Source organism: Neospora caninum, chromosome III (genome assembly GCF_000208865.1).
Source record: "Neospora caninum Liverpool complete genome, chromosome III".
NCBI classification, from domain to species: Eukaryota; Apicomplexa; class Conoidasida; order Eucoccidiorida; family Sarcocystidae; genus Neospora; species Neospora caninum.
The window spans coordinates 949,053-965,025 of NC_018388.1; the positions used below are offsets into that span (position 1 = coordinate 949,053).

A 15,973-nucleotide genomic window follows, 5' to 3' on the forward strand; every position below is an offset into this window, starting at 1 on the left:
CACCCGAGACGAAGTTACTGCGGCGTACCTTCCGTCGGGCCTCAAAATGGCGAACCACAGAAGTTACCAGCTCGCTGACGACACGTTCACCACAAGTAAAGCCGCCTGCTGTGGGAGCATTGCCATTTACGTTCGCGTTTACCTCAAGTCTGTTTGTTGCACCACCGAAAGGCGCAGTAGCAACAGTTCATGATGTGCGACGCAGACAGTTGCTGCTGTGGAGTAAGTAGACGTCGAGATGTACAGCAGTTGCGTGTTCACTGTGATGGCGTCTCACCTCCGTTTTCGGAATTTCACCACAGATGCAAAGACTAATAGTATTTAGCATTCATTCGATGCCGTCAGCATCACAGAAAGGTATTCGTATCGAGGCGGTTCCGTTTGAGTAGAATGTAGGCTCAACTGCTTTTGCCGGAAGGTTGCCTTACAAGGGGGCGTGTGCTGCACGAGAGTGCGTCGTCTCTTTTTTGGATACTGTGTATGGCAGCATCTGCTGAACAGATATCGTGGATTCTTCCGCTCGCTTGTCACATCGGAAGCGGCTCTCGAAAACAGCAACTGCTGTTCTACACTAACGGTAGGTGTTTGCTTTTTCTGTGTGTGCAGGTTCCTCCACCGAAGACTCACCGAGAGTCTATGATGCTGCTTGTCGGTGGTATACTTAATCTACTATGCCCCATTGGGATTGGCGCGCTCGTTGCTGGCTGTGCCGTCAACAGCTCACAACTTATTATGTCAGGTATATTCCAGTTAATTTGTTCTTTTCTTGTGTTCGGAGTTGTCTGGAGTATCATTCATGGCATTTTGATGATCGTGGCATCCTCTCCAAACCCGACGGCAACGACGCCGGCGGCCGCTACAGGTGCCCCGCCCGTTAATCAGCCGCCGGCAGCCGGTCCTACATACATTCTGCAGCCACCGCCAGCAGCTCCTGCATACATTATGCACCCACCGCCAGCAGCTCCTGGATACACTCTGCAACCGGTACAACCTGGTCCTGTATGTACCACGCCTCCGATGCAGCCCGCGTGAGGATGATGCACCACACCGACGAGTGGTTGTACGTTGGCATGAGCAGCCCAGGGTATTGAGACTCGTCCAGGCGTTTAAAATGGCTTGATTCAGAACTGTTGCTTGGCACTCAAGGAATATTGACACTTATTCTGAGTCATTGTTGCACGTCGCATCGGCTTGTTTGAATTTTCTGGCGCATTCATCGACGCTTCGTTTCTCTTATTTTCATGGGCTCATGTTAACAGGGACGCTTACAGAGGCAGAATATTCTTAGTATCTGCGCTGCTGAATATATTCGGTGACTGCGGGGTTCGCATTGTGAACGTAATTGATATGACAATATGCAGTAAATTTATTTGGCTAAAGCTCACCGTGTCGTTCTCGGCTGTCACATATGTGACGAACTGCCCCCTTTTGTAGCCGCGGCTATTGGTGTGCTCACGTCATCGCAGAACCACTGTTGTTTCAAAAAGAAAAAACGAACAGCAGATGGAATAATATTCCATTTTTGTTCTGGGCAGGCCTTCCTGATGTGAGAGTCATCGGGTACCTCCAAGTGTGGATACGCGTTGAGGCACAACGCGAGGCCAATCGGTAGTTTTTGTGTCAGCCAGGTTTTTCGCGCACTGGGTGTGATGAGAGCACGTGCAGTATTTTTCTAGGTTTCCATGAAACTCGTCTAGTTAAGCATGATCAGTTTTATGTGGCCTTGCTTGCACATCATCGGCAACCTCCAAGAGCAGTAGCGTAGCTGATGGTCTGCTGGCGGTATGGGCGACATTGTTCGCATCCAACGCAGACGTTTAAGGCTTCGAGGTCCCGGACCGCAGACCTACTACATGGGTACCACTCCCCATACACCCCTGCCATCTCGCATCACCTAACACATTTCTTCCTTCGTAGTAATTGATCTGAGGTCCGTCACTGCACCGGAACCCAGGCCAGGACAGTGCAGCAGCGCGATGAGTCACCTTCACGGACTAGTACTGTAACATTTGACTTGCTAGTAACGACCCCACAAACGCAAACGCCAGGCGATGTCTGCAGACGTGGAGACTTTCGTGGACTGCTGCTACAACCATAGCTGGCTGGCCTGGCAAATTGAGGTTATGCTGCCTACTGATCGAGCACCCCTGGAAGTCACCTACACCCTAGTGACATTTTTTTCCAGTGTAGACACGGATTTAATCCCCGTAAGTATCCAGTGCTTGTCTACGAGGAACCGCATGAGGGGCGAACTTGGTCTAGCCTTTATGCGATTTGAAATACTGTCGTCTTTAACACCTGAATTCTCTGCCACTGTTCCTGGCGGGTCATCAGGCTAACACACAATAGCGACGTACCGCAATTTTATGTTCCTCACCTCGTTCACCAAGGTGATACTTCGTCACTGTTGATATCAGAACCATGAAGAAAACGAGCGAACCTCAACACGCTTAGCTAACTCGGAAAGTGAGAGCTCTACGCTGTTGATGCGTCGCTAACATCGAGCGCCACCCTGGTCAACCCGCACTGCTGCTGTGTCGGCTCCAACAATAGTGCAGTCGTGTGTGTTGTTAATTTCAGTTTAGGCCATAACGTCCAATTCCCTGTTTATCTGCACCATGGAGTGGAAATCGTACTTGTATCTTCAGTGCTGCTTTCTACTTGTATTCCTGCTTCTTTCCGCACTAGTCTCTGGAAACGTAGTGGGAGCCACGAACCGGGCCACTCAAGGAACTATCCCACGGTTTTGGGGGGAGGCCGACACGGTCACTTCCACCAGACGTGGGGTATCGCAGTTTACGGGTAGCAATCGCAGTATCCGAGAAGCGCCTGCTGTTGCTGCTGTCGCAGGTACTGTGGAACAAGCACCGGCAGTCATGTATCATCTGATACCCGGTAACAGAAACCAATTACGACAGACAGGCGTGGCGGTTCCAGCAGTTGATGGAGAACCTGTGTCCCCGTCCTTTTTTGTGAACGAGGTCGCACTGCCACCCTTAACGTCATTAGTAACGCCTGAAGGACGGGAGCGCATTGAGAAGACCTTACAGAAGAAAGGGTTCCGAATACCAAGTACTGAAGAATACGTTCTATTTCGGCGCGATGCTTTGGAAGGAAGCGCATTTGTCTACGGCATGTGTGACCGCGGTATGAAGTGGAAAATGGCTGTACCCTGAGAGTCAGAAGCGGCACACCTTACTCTTACGAGGGATCACGATCTCCGGGCATCCATGTCTGCAGTTCCATCCACTTGCAGCCGCCTTGTGTGTCGACTTCCGCGCATGTGAACGGCATATATTTTTGTTGTAGAAAACGGCAAAGTACTTTCTTCTATGTTGCTGTCTTCAACTTTGCGTTAACGAGTCAAAATAAAGGCTTGGAACGGCTCCTGTAGGGAGAGAGCGAGAAACCACAGCCGCAGTGTGCAGTGTGCTCACTCCTTTTTACAAGCCGAGATTATGACTGTTTTCTGTTGTATCAACAATATGCACAGATGTGGCGTTTACGTTCATTATCCTGAAAGCTTCCATTTGCGACATTTCTGCGAGGGTATGCATTCTTTCAGGTGGACTGTTTACCGACGTTACTGTGGAGGCATTTCAAGAGAAAGGCGCTGGCAATGTTTTCATTTTTCAGAGCGTGAATCCGGCAACAGGAGGTGTGACTGGTGCCCCCTTTGAGTTGGACGCAGCCCAAGTCGACGTAGAACAAACCCGGGACGGGGTGCTCGCTCCTGGAGCAAGTGGTGTCCTGGTTTGTGTAACAGCAGGCGCCCCTCCGAAGTTTTTCAAGAAACAAAAAGAGGAAGTGTTTCCTCTGACAGGTCAGGGAACCCTTAGAATGCAATGCATGTGGATGCTTTCGTTCATCACATAGGTGCACGGATGTCCCGTATATGTTGCAAATGGGCTAGTATTACGAAATCATGTTAGGCATGGAAATGGATGGCCGAACCTGTGCTACAAATGCACCTAAACACCATTTCTTAGTGAAATTCAAACTCTGTAACCGCTGTTCGAATTCACCATCATTTTAACACCACGACAGTTAAGAAGACGGACGCCGATATATAGTATGATGCCTGGGTCACTTCCACTTCGCAGCCTCCAAGCGCAACAGTTTTTGTCTATTTCTGTGTCGACCTTCAAATTGAAAGCTCCCCTATCGATACCTCAGCAGAAACAGCCATTGTCTTGTTGCTGTGTTTCTGCTCGTGCCTGTCCAACTTGTTGGGTAGTCGTAGCCGTCCACCAGAGACTAGTGGGTCAAGGAGTCCGTGCGTTTGAGACGACGCAAGTCGTGTTTTCACAAGTGGTTTTTTTACCATTATAGTACATCACCCTGTGTATCATGGGCTAGCATCAACCGCTGTTCCACGCAATGAACTTTGTGTGCTCAATGCGGTGTTCTTGTTCCAGCTTTCCCGCCTGGACCGTTCATGATCCCGGTCGATGTTTTGCGAGCTGACGTTTCGGATTCTGACACAGCAGGAGTCATTGTCGTTATCACCAGGCTAGTCGTTGCTAGGGAAGAGAAGCAGCCTTCCGCTCCTCATCTACGTATTACAGGCCGAGACATCTTTACATTCATTGGTACTATCACAGGCCCAAAGCTGGCTCAAGCCGCCTTTGCCCTGCAAACATTGGCAGAGATTCGCCCATGGGTGCTAGAGAGAAAGGAACAGGGAAAACCCGTAACGCTGTCATGCAAGGGTATCCAGTGGTTGTTGGATTGGAAAGGTGAGCTACTAATCGTGACAAATGCTTTCGTCTATGGGTCGTGTTCTTATAATTTTTCTTCTCGCAAACGAATTCGTCTCGATGTACCATGCTACCAGGGTGCCAGCCCCGATCCGAACTGCGTGAAGCAGTCTTTAGTCAAGCTGTGTTTCTTTTTCTGAGGCGGCCAGTATGTAGGCGGACCAAGCAGCAGCGTCAGTCTCTAATGAGGATGATGTGTTGGCACGGAGACATACCTGCACCCTCTGTGTGCAGTTCGTATTTCTGTTCTTTTCAATCCTGTATGTATGTGCTTTTTGTTGGTGGACCTACTTATGCAGCGTCTGCTGAGAAGAAGGCAGCGAATCTGCATACAAGAATCACGGAGTCATCGGCTACTCTTGCTGGCGGCGTTCTAGCAGTGTCGGGATTTCTTCATGTATGCGGTATCATGCCCATTACGAATCGCGGTCAACCAGTGTACCGGGAAAACATGGAGGAAACTGCCCACATGCGTTCACACGCTACAGGAGGAGACAATCTCAGTGAACACAATCTCATGGAAGGTACGCGGGCCGAGAGAGCGACTGGGACATCGCGTGTACAAGGGCGACTCAGTTTGATAGAAACAATGACTGAGCAGTCCAGTTCATCCGCTGGTGAATTCGCGCCTCCAAACAGGCTCGTCGAAAGGCGGACAAGCTCAGTGCCACCCTGGTCCAGTTCGCCATGGGCCTCTCCTGGATTCGCGGCTTCAGAAAAAACACACAGGGAGGTTGGGGTTGCCCAGCGACATACTGAGGTGCCCGTGATGCGAAGCATATTCGGAAGTATCTGTAGGATTTTACCCGGTATCATTATTGTACCTGGTTTGTTGTACACAATGTTCAACCTTTTGTATCGTGTGCCTCCCTTCCTTCACAGCATCGATCGCCATGTGAAGGCTTTAGTCGTGAAAAGTGGGCGGAGAAAGGAACCACAACGTAGAGTGATTTTCTTCCTCGTTAGTGACTAGTATGTTTCGCAGTAAAAAGGCAGTTCCCGTATTAGTAAATGATATCAAGCATATACGCGCCCAAAGCATGGACCGGAAGGATTGTTCATTCGACGTTTGAGGTCTATGAAGGCACCCTGGTGGCAGAGGTGTGGTGGTATTTCAGTAAAGTCAGGGTGTTCCTAAGAGGCTCCCGCTGTGGTGTGTAAAATCTGTCTAACGCGATGAGGGTGTGAGCCAACATTCGGTGCTCAACTGTGAGGCTTTCCCGGAAGATCTTGTTTCCGTAGGGTGTAGCCCTCAGGTCTGGATTGCATGAACCGTTCAATAATATGCATTCAATGCCTGTTGTCGTAGGAGATGTTTTTTCCGGGGAACAAGGATACAGGGCTGAGTATACCAGCTGTTGGCCTGCGCGTACCACTTTTGGCGTGACTGGTCTTTTGATGTTCTCGGCTCCTTAGGCCGCACGTCGGCGCGTATTGCCCACTTCCGGTTTTCAATATAACGTTCTTATTTGAATTTAGTCGACATTTTAATCATGGCAACATTTGGCACGTGCATGTGGACTGTATGTGTCTGTTGCTGTTTATTTTTTGAGAGATGCCAAGAGAACCACAAGTCTGCATTCTCCAGGAATGCGCTGGTAGGAGTACCAACTCTGGCGCAAAGGAGAATATGGGGCGAAGTGGTCCCGCCTTTTCCGTGTCAGGATGCAACCTCTGGGAAATGCAGCTAGAGTGGTTCCGTTACTCGTTTTGGTTCTCAGCAAGTGGTACAGTAGTGGGCGTGAGAGAGCACGCTGTAGTGTGATAGAGAAAACAGTTGGGGCGTTCGAGGGAGGTAACCAGGTTGGCTTGCCTCTTGGCACAACGACAGCAGGAGAGTCAGGAGATAATCTATCGACTGCCGAAAGTGTTCGTCTGTGATGGATTGAAGCTGTAGAGCTGATGCATCAACCGTCCTCTTGTAGTGGCGTTACGTATTGTGGGGACCGAAGAAACTCTTTGTTTGTTGGACCTGGCCACATTTGAAAATCTCAAAAACAAGCAGACTGCCTGTCTGGCTCCGAGACAGTTCGCGGGCGTTGACTACGGCCTCGTACTGATAATGCACATGAATGCTGTGTAGGGCGGTTAAGCATCGTACGTTCAGAAAAGAGTTCCGAGTGCTGTTATTTAGTCAATAGAGTCCTAGAAGTAGCGCAAACCACGCGACGTCCTGCCTGCAACTGAAAAGGTGTCCAGGGAGCGGCTGAAGAAGAAATACGATTTTGATTCCGGTAATTTGAAGATCTGTGCAAGATTCGGTGTCAATCGACAAAGATCGGCTTCAGGCTCTTTGCTGTGTTCGTCCGTCAAGTATCACATCAGCTACGACACACATAGAATCCATAGTTAACCCCTAAAGAATAACAAGGAACGAATGAATCTGGTTTGGCAAAGGCACGCTGGAGTTTCAGGTCCTACAGTTTGGTTCGCCGCATCACTCCAGGTACTTTTCTCGATAGAAGAGAACGAACACACCTCTACCGCTCGTCCTGACTTTTGAGGGCCGGTGCAGTGATTTCACTACGGAATGTCCGCCATACCAATTGGAAAAGCCGAACTCGGAAGTCCAGGTTCGCCATAATTTTCAACTAGATACTTGGCGACATACTGCATACAGAGTACGTTCCTCGACAATCAACGAGAAAGCTAGTGAACGTAAAAACCCTCATAGCCGACGACGGGCGGCTGACGGCGTAGCTGTTATCCGGCTAAGAAGAAACACCGAGGAAGAGAATACCTCCTCCACACTACGCCTCCCTGCTGGCTCTAGTTCTTGCGCACTTTGTTCCCAGGTTTTCATGCGTTCCAAAGTTAGGCTGACCCGACAACGTAATTGTGACACGATAGAAACTACGTCTATGCCGAGTACATGGTAATCACACCTCCCATGTTCCACTCTGTTAGCATAGCACACAGACAGAGCCGTTTCGTTTCTCCCTCGTCCTGACCATTATGGCGTTACATCGAACCAGGAGCCAACACTGTTTTTTGTCCCAAGCCCGTCTGACTACACGCCGAAAAAAAAGGGGTGACTCCAACCCATCGGGACTGACTGCTTTACAAGACGTGGCAAGGTGATGTGCAACATCTGAGAAAACGTGCGACGAAACCTCTTCGCTAGTAAGTGACAGTAGGCTGAAGCTCGGAATGGCATGTCGAGCGAATCTATTTCTGAAAAAGACGGCAATTTCTTGACAGAGGGGGTCAGGGGCTGAACACACTACCGTGATTCGTTCGTCTTGAGACCCCCAGACGGGTGGCTCGTACATGTTCGTTTCCAGATCCAGCGTGCAGACGCTACAGCGCACTCAGCAACTGGAGTCCTTTCACTAATGGCGAGGATTCCCCTTCCAGCACGAAACATTTCAATTCCAGTTCCTTACTCGACACAAATGCCACACTCTCGTTGCTCCACACATCGCATCTTGAAACACTTTTTCTTTCCACCTCCCTCGACTCTTTCGTTGCTCTCGCGACAAGATTCAAAACGAAGCAGACAAACATACACTGGAAGGCACTCGCATGGTGTTGCTGTCGAATACGTAGAATACAGATCTTCTGAGCGCATGTTGCGTTTGCCTTCCCCGTATTCCTGCAAGTGGGCAATGCCCGCACCGACAAACTACACAGTCCACCATCTGCGCCACACGCCTCCGCTCGGGAGTTTCTACAGCTTGTTCAACTGCTGAGAAACCTGCCCGACACAGACCTATTGAAACAAATATGCCTCTCTACCGGGCAATCGCAGAAGACGGACAGGCGGCGAAACAGAGAATGCAAACATGATTCCCTGGTTCCGCGGTGCTGCGGGGACGCTGGATGACAAAGAAGATAACAATGACCAGACAAAAAGGGAAGACAAAGCCGTAAGCTTTCTCCTGAGCGAAGTGTACCATGCCTTGCCTGTATGCCGGATACCTGGGCATTGCGGATTTTCATCGGCGGCGTTCACTTTGCTGCTTGCTTAAAACTAATCCTCTTCAGTCCTCATGAACGTCCCGGATTTCGATCTCGTTCTTTAGGGAGGACTTCTCTCGGTAGGAAACGTAGGCGGGTTTGATACGCAGCCGCCAGCAGACGAACGCGGCAGCGAAGAGACCGCTCACTCCGAAAATCGACCACAAGAAAACCACCTGGGGAAAACGGAAGAGGGACGAAGCGGGGAAGCACATGCGTAAACCGTCGTGGGGAAAAGATTGCCCCTTTCTGTTTCTGTTTTGTCCGTTCGTTCTTCTCTCAAATCCGTCAAGCCTCTCGTATGAAGCACGCCCCCCGCCGTTTTCCGCTTTCTTGAAGCCTGCTTCCAACAACCCAGTCACCCGTTCCTCGTTACCGTTAGCTTGGCCCTTTAGCTTAAGGTACCTGCGTGTACCGTATGTGTCTGGGCTCGCCTTTTCTGCTGTCTCCCTTGAGTCCGAATGTTTCCCCGTGTGACTAAAACGATGCATCGATGCGCTTCTATCATGTGGACGTATTTGCCTTCCTTCGAGCCCGATGCTGCCTGCGAGCACGTACACACCTATATATACCTACGCACCTCTCTTTACCTGCGCGAATTTGCCTTCTTCCACAAATTACACTGACACGCCGAAAACCACTGGGCTCCGAAAGGCTGTATTTTAGAAGCGTTTCACTTACTCGCATGCCCCAGGTCAGACCCGCAGCCTGGATGATGGCGCCGGGGACAAGAGTCCCTAGCACGTAGCCGAAGACGTTGTAGATCATCATGCAAAAGCCGCTGCCAAAGGCACGGACTTCCAGCGGAACGGAGGCGATGACGATCCCGGTGGCAGCAGGGAGAATCCCCCCACCGAAGAAGAGAATGCCCCAGATGAAGCAAATAATTGCGATAAAGTTCGGGACCCACGAGGCGCATATTCCAAAGAAAAGACACAGGACAGCCCACGAGCCAAGAATAAGCAAGGTTCGCAACATGCCCTTTTCGCTCTTATATCCTCCCAAATAGTCGATAAACCAGCCTCCGGCCAGAACGCCAACAATCGGAGCCGTCGCTGCTGTCGCGTTGAAGGCTACCAACACCTGAGCACCTGGCACCTGCAGACAAGCAACCACAGACAGGAAAGCGCAAAGACATCCTCGACATACTCGGCAGGGCTTGGGGAGAGCAAGGCAGTCCAGCACACTCGTAACACAAAGTGAAAATAACCGAACGTGACACACGGCGGGCGACCCCACCAGCCAGTCGAAAGCCGAGTGCGAACGCCACGGGGCGCCTGCCGCGACGAAAAGCTGTTTTCCAAATCCTGGACGAAGACATTTGTGCCGCACAGAAACTGCTCCAATAAAGCTCGTAGGAAGGTGGGATCACTCACGTGGAGCTCCTGCTGAAAGTAGGTGATGGACCAGAACTGGATAGCCGTCACTTCGAAGAAGAGCGCGCACAGGGCGATCGTCACACAGACATAGATCGGACTCCTGCGAACAAAAAACGACCACAACGTCGCAGTGTTGAAGCGAAAGAGCAGGAAAGCTGGCAACAACGCATTCGAAGCGTGCAGGTCCCCTCCAGATGCCGTGTGGTCTTTGCGCGGTCGAGGACGGCAGTCGGACAGCGCGTGATGGAAACGAGTATCCCGCGGCGCCTCGCCGTCTCACCTCGTCCCGGGTGAAGCGACAGCGAAACGTACGGAAGCACGGAAGTGCACATGCACACGGAACGCCGAGAGCGCCAATGAGGAAGATACCTCGACTGCGTCAGCGGCCAGTTGACCAGTTCGGTTGCATGCATACCGATACAGCGAGCACCGCAGATACAGAAGATTATCTATTGAGATGCACCATCAGGAACACAGACGGCTCTGCATACAGTTGCCGGAGGAAGTGTACCTTGAACGCTGTACCCACAGTTTGGCGCTCCAGGAAAGAGCCGTTCCTTGACCGGCAAAAACCATGTATCCATAACGCCACGGGAGGCAACAGCGAACCAGCACCGGAACACTCACTCGAAGAGAATGCAGATGGACTGCCAGACGCCAAAAGTTCTTGGGGTGGCGCTGAGCGCTTCGACGTGGGGTTCGGGCTCCTGCAGCAAGAGACAACACGAAGGTGAATGTGCGCTGCGTAATTCCAGAGGCCTCTGCGAACGTCTCGTGGAGGGCCAGAACAGCACGACAGGGGAAACAGACTCTCAAAAAATCGGACAAGACTTGAGTGATCCTGTTAACACGAGAAACGGGAACTCAGAGACCACATCTCGTACGTAGGATCACCCACGACGCCAAGCCCACACCGCGGCCACCGAACACCCAGAGTGTCGCACCACACTCTCTTCAGCCCTCGAGGTTTGCGTTCTACTTCAAGGGAAGATGCACTGGAATACCTAGAGAGGAGCCAGACCACTTTAGAAAAGCAGAAGCAACGTCGTGGCTGCGACCAATGTGCACGAGGCTCGCCCGGCATCCGCACACACATGTGTAGGAACTCTGGGGCCGCCCTGTTTGCGACGGTGAAGAAAAACTCGCTGGATCTGCGTCACAAGTGAACGAAGCCTTACCCACTCTGCACTGTCCGGCGGAAGCGTTATGAGTCGCGGTGCAACCGTGGAGCTGCTTGTGCTGATTCGCGGCCCAGGCAGCCAGTCGAAAAACTCATCCGCGGCCCCCGAGTGCCCCTGGCCCTCTGCCTTGTCTGCAGCCGTCCGGTCGTCGCTCTCTCTCTTCCCCCTTCTCTTGCCTCCGTCCGCAAAGGCATGTAGCTCCGTCACTCGGTCTCCTGCGCCTGCCTCAGTTTGCTCTTCTGCACGGGGTTGCCTGTCGATCTGCTGACTCGCCGTCTGCGCGGCACGGGCATCTGCGGGACTGTCTTCGCTGACGCGGCTTCTTCTGGGCGAGGCCACGCCGACTGGAAGGCGAACCGCATGCGCGTGTTCAGAAACCACCGAAGAGGCGTTCGAGCGACGTCGGTGGGAGGGGCCCTGCGAGCCCAGCGCCGCGGCCCCGGGGCCTGCGCGACCCTCGACAGCTGGCAGATCTCCTGGAGGCCTCACATCCGTGCGAACGAGCAGGAGAGGGTCCGCCGTCCCCGCCGCCCAGTTGAAAGCTTCAAAGGCGAGGGTTGTTGAATGCGGCGTGAGGAACGTCATTTGGTATTGCACCTCACTCACGGTCGAATTCGCTCGGTTCAAGGTCGCCGGCGGCACGTCGCCGGGGCCCGATATACTCCCTGCGCGCGCGGAGACTCCTCCCGCAACCGAGTGCCTCGCGTGGATGTGAGCGAGCGACGCACTCCCTCCTCGCCCAATGCACACGGTCGACGGGCTCCGGCCTCGTCCCGCTCCAATGTCCGGGACAGACGCAGACGTCCGATGGCCACCGCGCGTCTGAAACGGATGAGCAACCCGGACCTCCGGCGAACACGAAGAACGGTCGAGCGAATGGGCTTCGCCTTCTCCTGGGGAGAAATCCTGGCCTTCCTCCAGCGCCGACGCGACAGCCAGCGCCGCCTCCGCAGACGATGAGGGAGGTGGCCCGAGGCGCGACAACGTCGTCAGCTCTCGTCCACCCTCGCTCGGTCGCCCAAGACCCTCCGCAGACGTCGACGTCTGGGGGATTTCCGAGGCGTCCAGGAGCACCACTGGCACGTCTCCCACCGGCCGGGGCACACCATCCGCCGTCCCCATCATCAACGAAAGAGACAGACGCGCCGCGTTCACGCTGCCCGGCGCAGGCCCCGGATTGATTTGCGAGGCGCGACGGGTGAAGGTGGGCGAGGTCGCAATGAAATCCAGCGGCAGCAAGTTGGACAGAAGCTCTTTGCGAAATTGCGGAAGCCCTGAGAGGCGCCACACCGAACGAGAGACAACGCCGAAATAACCATAGGGGGCCCGCGGGTCCGCGAGACGAACACACCGACGGGCCGCAGTCTCACGCTCTCTGCCCCGAATCGGGCACACGCCCAGAACGAACAAAGGCGGAAAAACGTCCACCTGGCACCGCGGTTGCAAAGCCTCCGCCAACAATGAAGACACAGGAAGCCCCGGCGCACGACGGAATGGCGACCCAGCGACTTGACTTACCTTCAACTGAAGAGGATTCCGAGCTGCGAACCCGTCGAGATGTTCTTGAGCTCCGCGCACCTAAACCTTGTCCGGCTCCGGCATTTCTTCCGGTTTCCTCGTCTCCGCCAGTCCTTCGCATACCACCTGACGGCGGCCGCTGAAGAAGCCCGACAGACAAGCGCCGCCCTCGAGGGGACGCGTCTCCTGTGTCGCGCCGCCCTCGAAAGGGAGAGGTCACCTGCCTGTCCGCGAGGCCTTCTTCCGGCCCGGTCTCCGGACTTCCTCGTCGGGCGTCGCTTCCCTCGCTCCTCACAACAATTGCAGGAGAAACATCCGACGACTCTCCGTCCCGAGATCGAGGGGGGGGCAATTCGCCGAAGCGTCGCTGCTCTGAACTCGTGTCATTTGAGGCAGAAGCGAATGTCTCGGCAGAGCCACGTTTCCTCTCCGCTTCATCGGCTTCATCTTCGCCTTCCTCCAGAACAGTCGCGCCCGGAAGAGCATCTGCCATGGCTGCGTCCACGACGCTCACGCCGGTGTCTCCCGCGTCCTGCTAAAAACAACCAGGGAGAAAAAACAGGACCGGAGAAAAGAAATTGAAATAGGGGAAGACGAAGAAAGCAGTGGACATACACAGGCAGGACGACCCAGGGACAGGCAGCCGCGCGCATTCAAAGCTGAGCCGTCCAAGTGACTCCTGAACGTGTGGGAACGTGACACATCGCCGGCAACCATGACCGCAAACAGGTGGTGCGTCTGCTAACCAGCAGCCCTACAGCCTACCTTGGTCATCGTGATATCGACAAAACGGCGCGGAAAGAATAGCCAAATCGTGAGGAGAATGAACAAAGCGATCGCCTGAATGAGCATCGCATAGCGCCACGAGATCGTTTCCACGCCTGCCCGAGCAGCCGTGTCGAAAGAGCCTGCAATCATGCATCCAAGCTGAGGCAGGGAACACGACAGAAACAGAGACAGCAAGCAACGAAAGGTTAAAACTCATTCGGGATTCGGAGATAAACACTACTGTTGAGCAGAGGCATCGCTAAAAGCATGGATATGTCTTAGTGGACACAGAAACCTTTTCGTGCCAAGTGAATTCGAGGAATCTCCACAGTTCCTCAGCTACAACAAAGACACACGAGAAGACGCCTGGACAGCGAGGTAGATGAAGGTTCGTTTACGGACGCACGGGATCGTGCTGTACACAGGAACAGGAACGCAGGAGCTCCTCTTGCTACCACTGCAAAAAGTCGCACCCGCCCGGCGAAATGCAATGCCCCTACAAGCGACATCATTCTTCGGCAGCTTTACAGGCTGACACCGCCGGTAGTGAGAGGAAAAACAGAGATCCGAGCCGGTTTTGCAACAGCACTCAGTTCGAAATCCCGACGCAGGTTGGTAGTTTCCACCAAGGCACACACTGAACTCCAAATGTGGGTACTTCCTCGCACATCGTGCGGCGGTGAAAACTGTACTATGGAAACCCGGTGTGATCACAACACCATCTAGCGCAATACAGTCTTGTGTGTGGGATGTATTCCCTTCGCCCAGCGGCTGCGATATGCGTGCTGCGGCGTCAACGCCGCAGCACGCAGTCTACGCAGACGAGATTCTGGCTCTTCCGCCGGATTCCGCGGAGAGGGCCCATCCAGTTCCAAGCTGAAGTCGCAGCGGCAGGCACGGGAGCTGTGCGTCTCTTGTTTGGGTTCGCACTCGACTTTTTTTGCCCGCACGTCTCGCGTTCTCTCTTCTCCTTGTCGCCTTACCATTGTGCCGATGACGACGCCGCCCTGGGCGAGGCCCATCCAGAGGGTCAGCTTGTCCGCAGGCGCGAATTGGTCGACCCAGACCGGCGCGTATATGGAGAATCCGGACTGACTCAAGCCGATGAGCAGTCGCGACAGATACAGCATCAGCTTGTTGGAGGCAAGACCGAGCAGGCCCGTTGCCACGAGATTTACCATCATGGTGATTAGACAGAACCACTTTGGCGAAAAAGTGGTTAGGCCGCGACCCACGAACGGACTCGAGGCGACAAGGCCAATGTATGGGAGAGACCCGAGGAGTCCGGCCGCGGCGCCATCCAGGTGAAATTGTTCTTGCAGAGTAAGGAGAATTGCAGGAACGACGCCGGAATCGAAATTTACAAAGATCTCTAGCGCGAACATGAGGCAGAAAACGGCAACAATCATCTTCTCGTTGCTCCGCTGTCGCTGCATCGCTTCCAGCGCCTCTGGCGGGAACTCCCCCTCGGCGTCTCTCATCTTTGTCTCGTCGAGCCCACCGTCCACTGCGGCGCTTTCTCCTCTCTCCCCTTCCCCCTCAGCCATAACATCGCTTGGGCGGCCTAAAACTCTAGACGCTATTCCGCCTCTTTCGTCAGCACCCTTCGGTCCCGTGATTTGCCTCTCGTCAGCTCCAGGAGGAACATTTCCGCCTCCAAGAACCCGTCTCTGCCGCAGCCTCTGAAGCAATCCAAGACCACTACGTCTCTTCTTCCCTTCTGAGCGTTGATCCCTTTCTTCTGCACCAGCGGATCTGCACGATCCTGCACAGTGTTCGCGGGGTTGACCATCTCCACCACTCGTCCACCTGGACGACACATTCGAGACTTCGGCTGCAGTCGGCGCCACTGAACTGCCGTCAAAGTCGTCCCCAGAAGGCTGCCCCAGAGGCTTACCGGTCTGCGACAATGGCCCCCCTGTCTCGGCCCAGGCGCTTTCGAGGGCTGACCGACTCCCGCCCATGGCGCCTCGTTTTGCATTTTTCGGGAGGTCTCCCAGCTTCATTTGACGGGGCTCTCCGCGCGGGTGCATCTTGTAGGAAGAAACGGGAGTTGAGACAGAGGATGAATTGCTGGCGTGGGGTAGGGATGCATGAACGAGAGTGATCTCCTGATGCGGAGGGTACTCCGGATGGATGTCAGCGGCCACCATGGTGAAAGAAGAAGTTCATTCGTGCACACAGACACAGACGCTCTGGTCGGCGATGCGCTTCCAACGGCCAGGAACCGCGCACGGTCCTTGCAGCCGCCAGACTCGACGTGAACGAGAGCGGAGAGGGGCACGCAGCCCGTGCTCGTCCCTGATGCGCAAGAGCGGAAGCCACCCGCAGTCGGGTTCGGTGGAAACGGGTTGTCACGAATGACGTGCGCGCGGTCAGCTGCGAAAGTCACACGTCCGGATGTCCA

The 15,973-nt window shown here is 53.8% G+C and overlaps 2 protein-coding genes across 2 annotated transcripts; one reads left to right on the plus strand and one right to left on the minus strand.

The window, feature by feature from the left end:
- Positions 1–192: 192 nt before the first annotated feature.
- NCLIV_008070 (conserved hypothetical protein) lies at positions 193–1,032 on the plus strand (the record flags this gene model as incomplete). Its single annotated transcript, XM_003880320.1, has 2 exons — positions 193–222; positions 607–1,032. 2 exons carry the CDS (start codon positions 193–195, stop codon positions 1,030–1,032), a joined length of 456 nt encoding a protein of 151 aa, XP_003880369.1.
- A 7,711-nt stretch (positions 1,033–8,743) lies between these two features.
- On the minus strand, positions 8,744–15,719 carry NCLIV_008080 (hypothetical protein; the record flags this gene model as incomplete). Its single annotated transcript, XM_003880321.1, has 8 exons — positions 8,744–8,896; positions 9,402–9,818; positions 10,097–10,199; positions 10,727–10,806; positions 11,278–12,554; positions 12,859–13,330; positions 13,564–13,725; positions 14,550–15,719. The coding sequence occupies 8 exons, from the start codon at positions 15,717–15,719 to the stop codon at positions 8,744–8,746; spliced, it is 3,834 nt and encodes a 1,277-aa protein (XP_003880370.1).
- Positions 15,720–15,973: the final 254 nt, after the last annotated feature.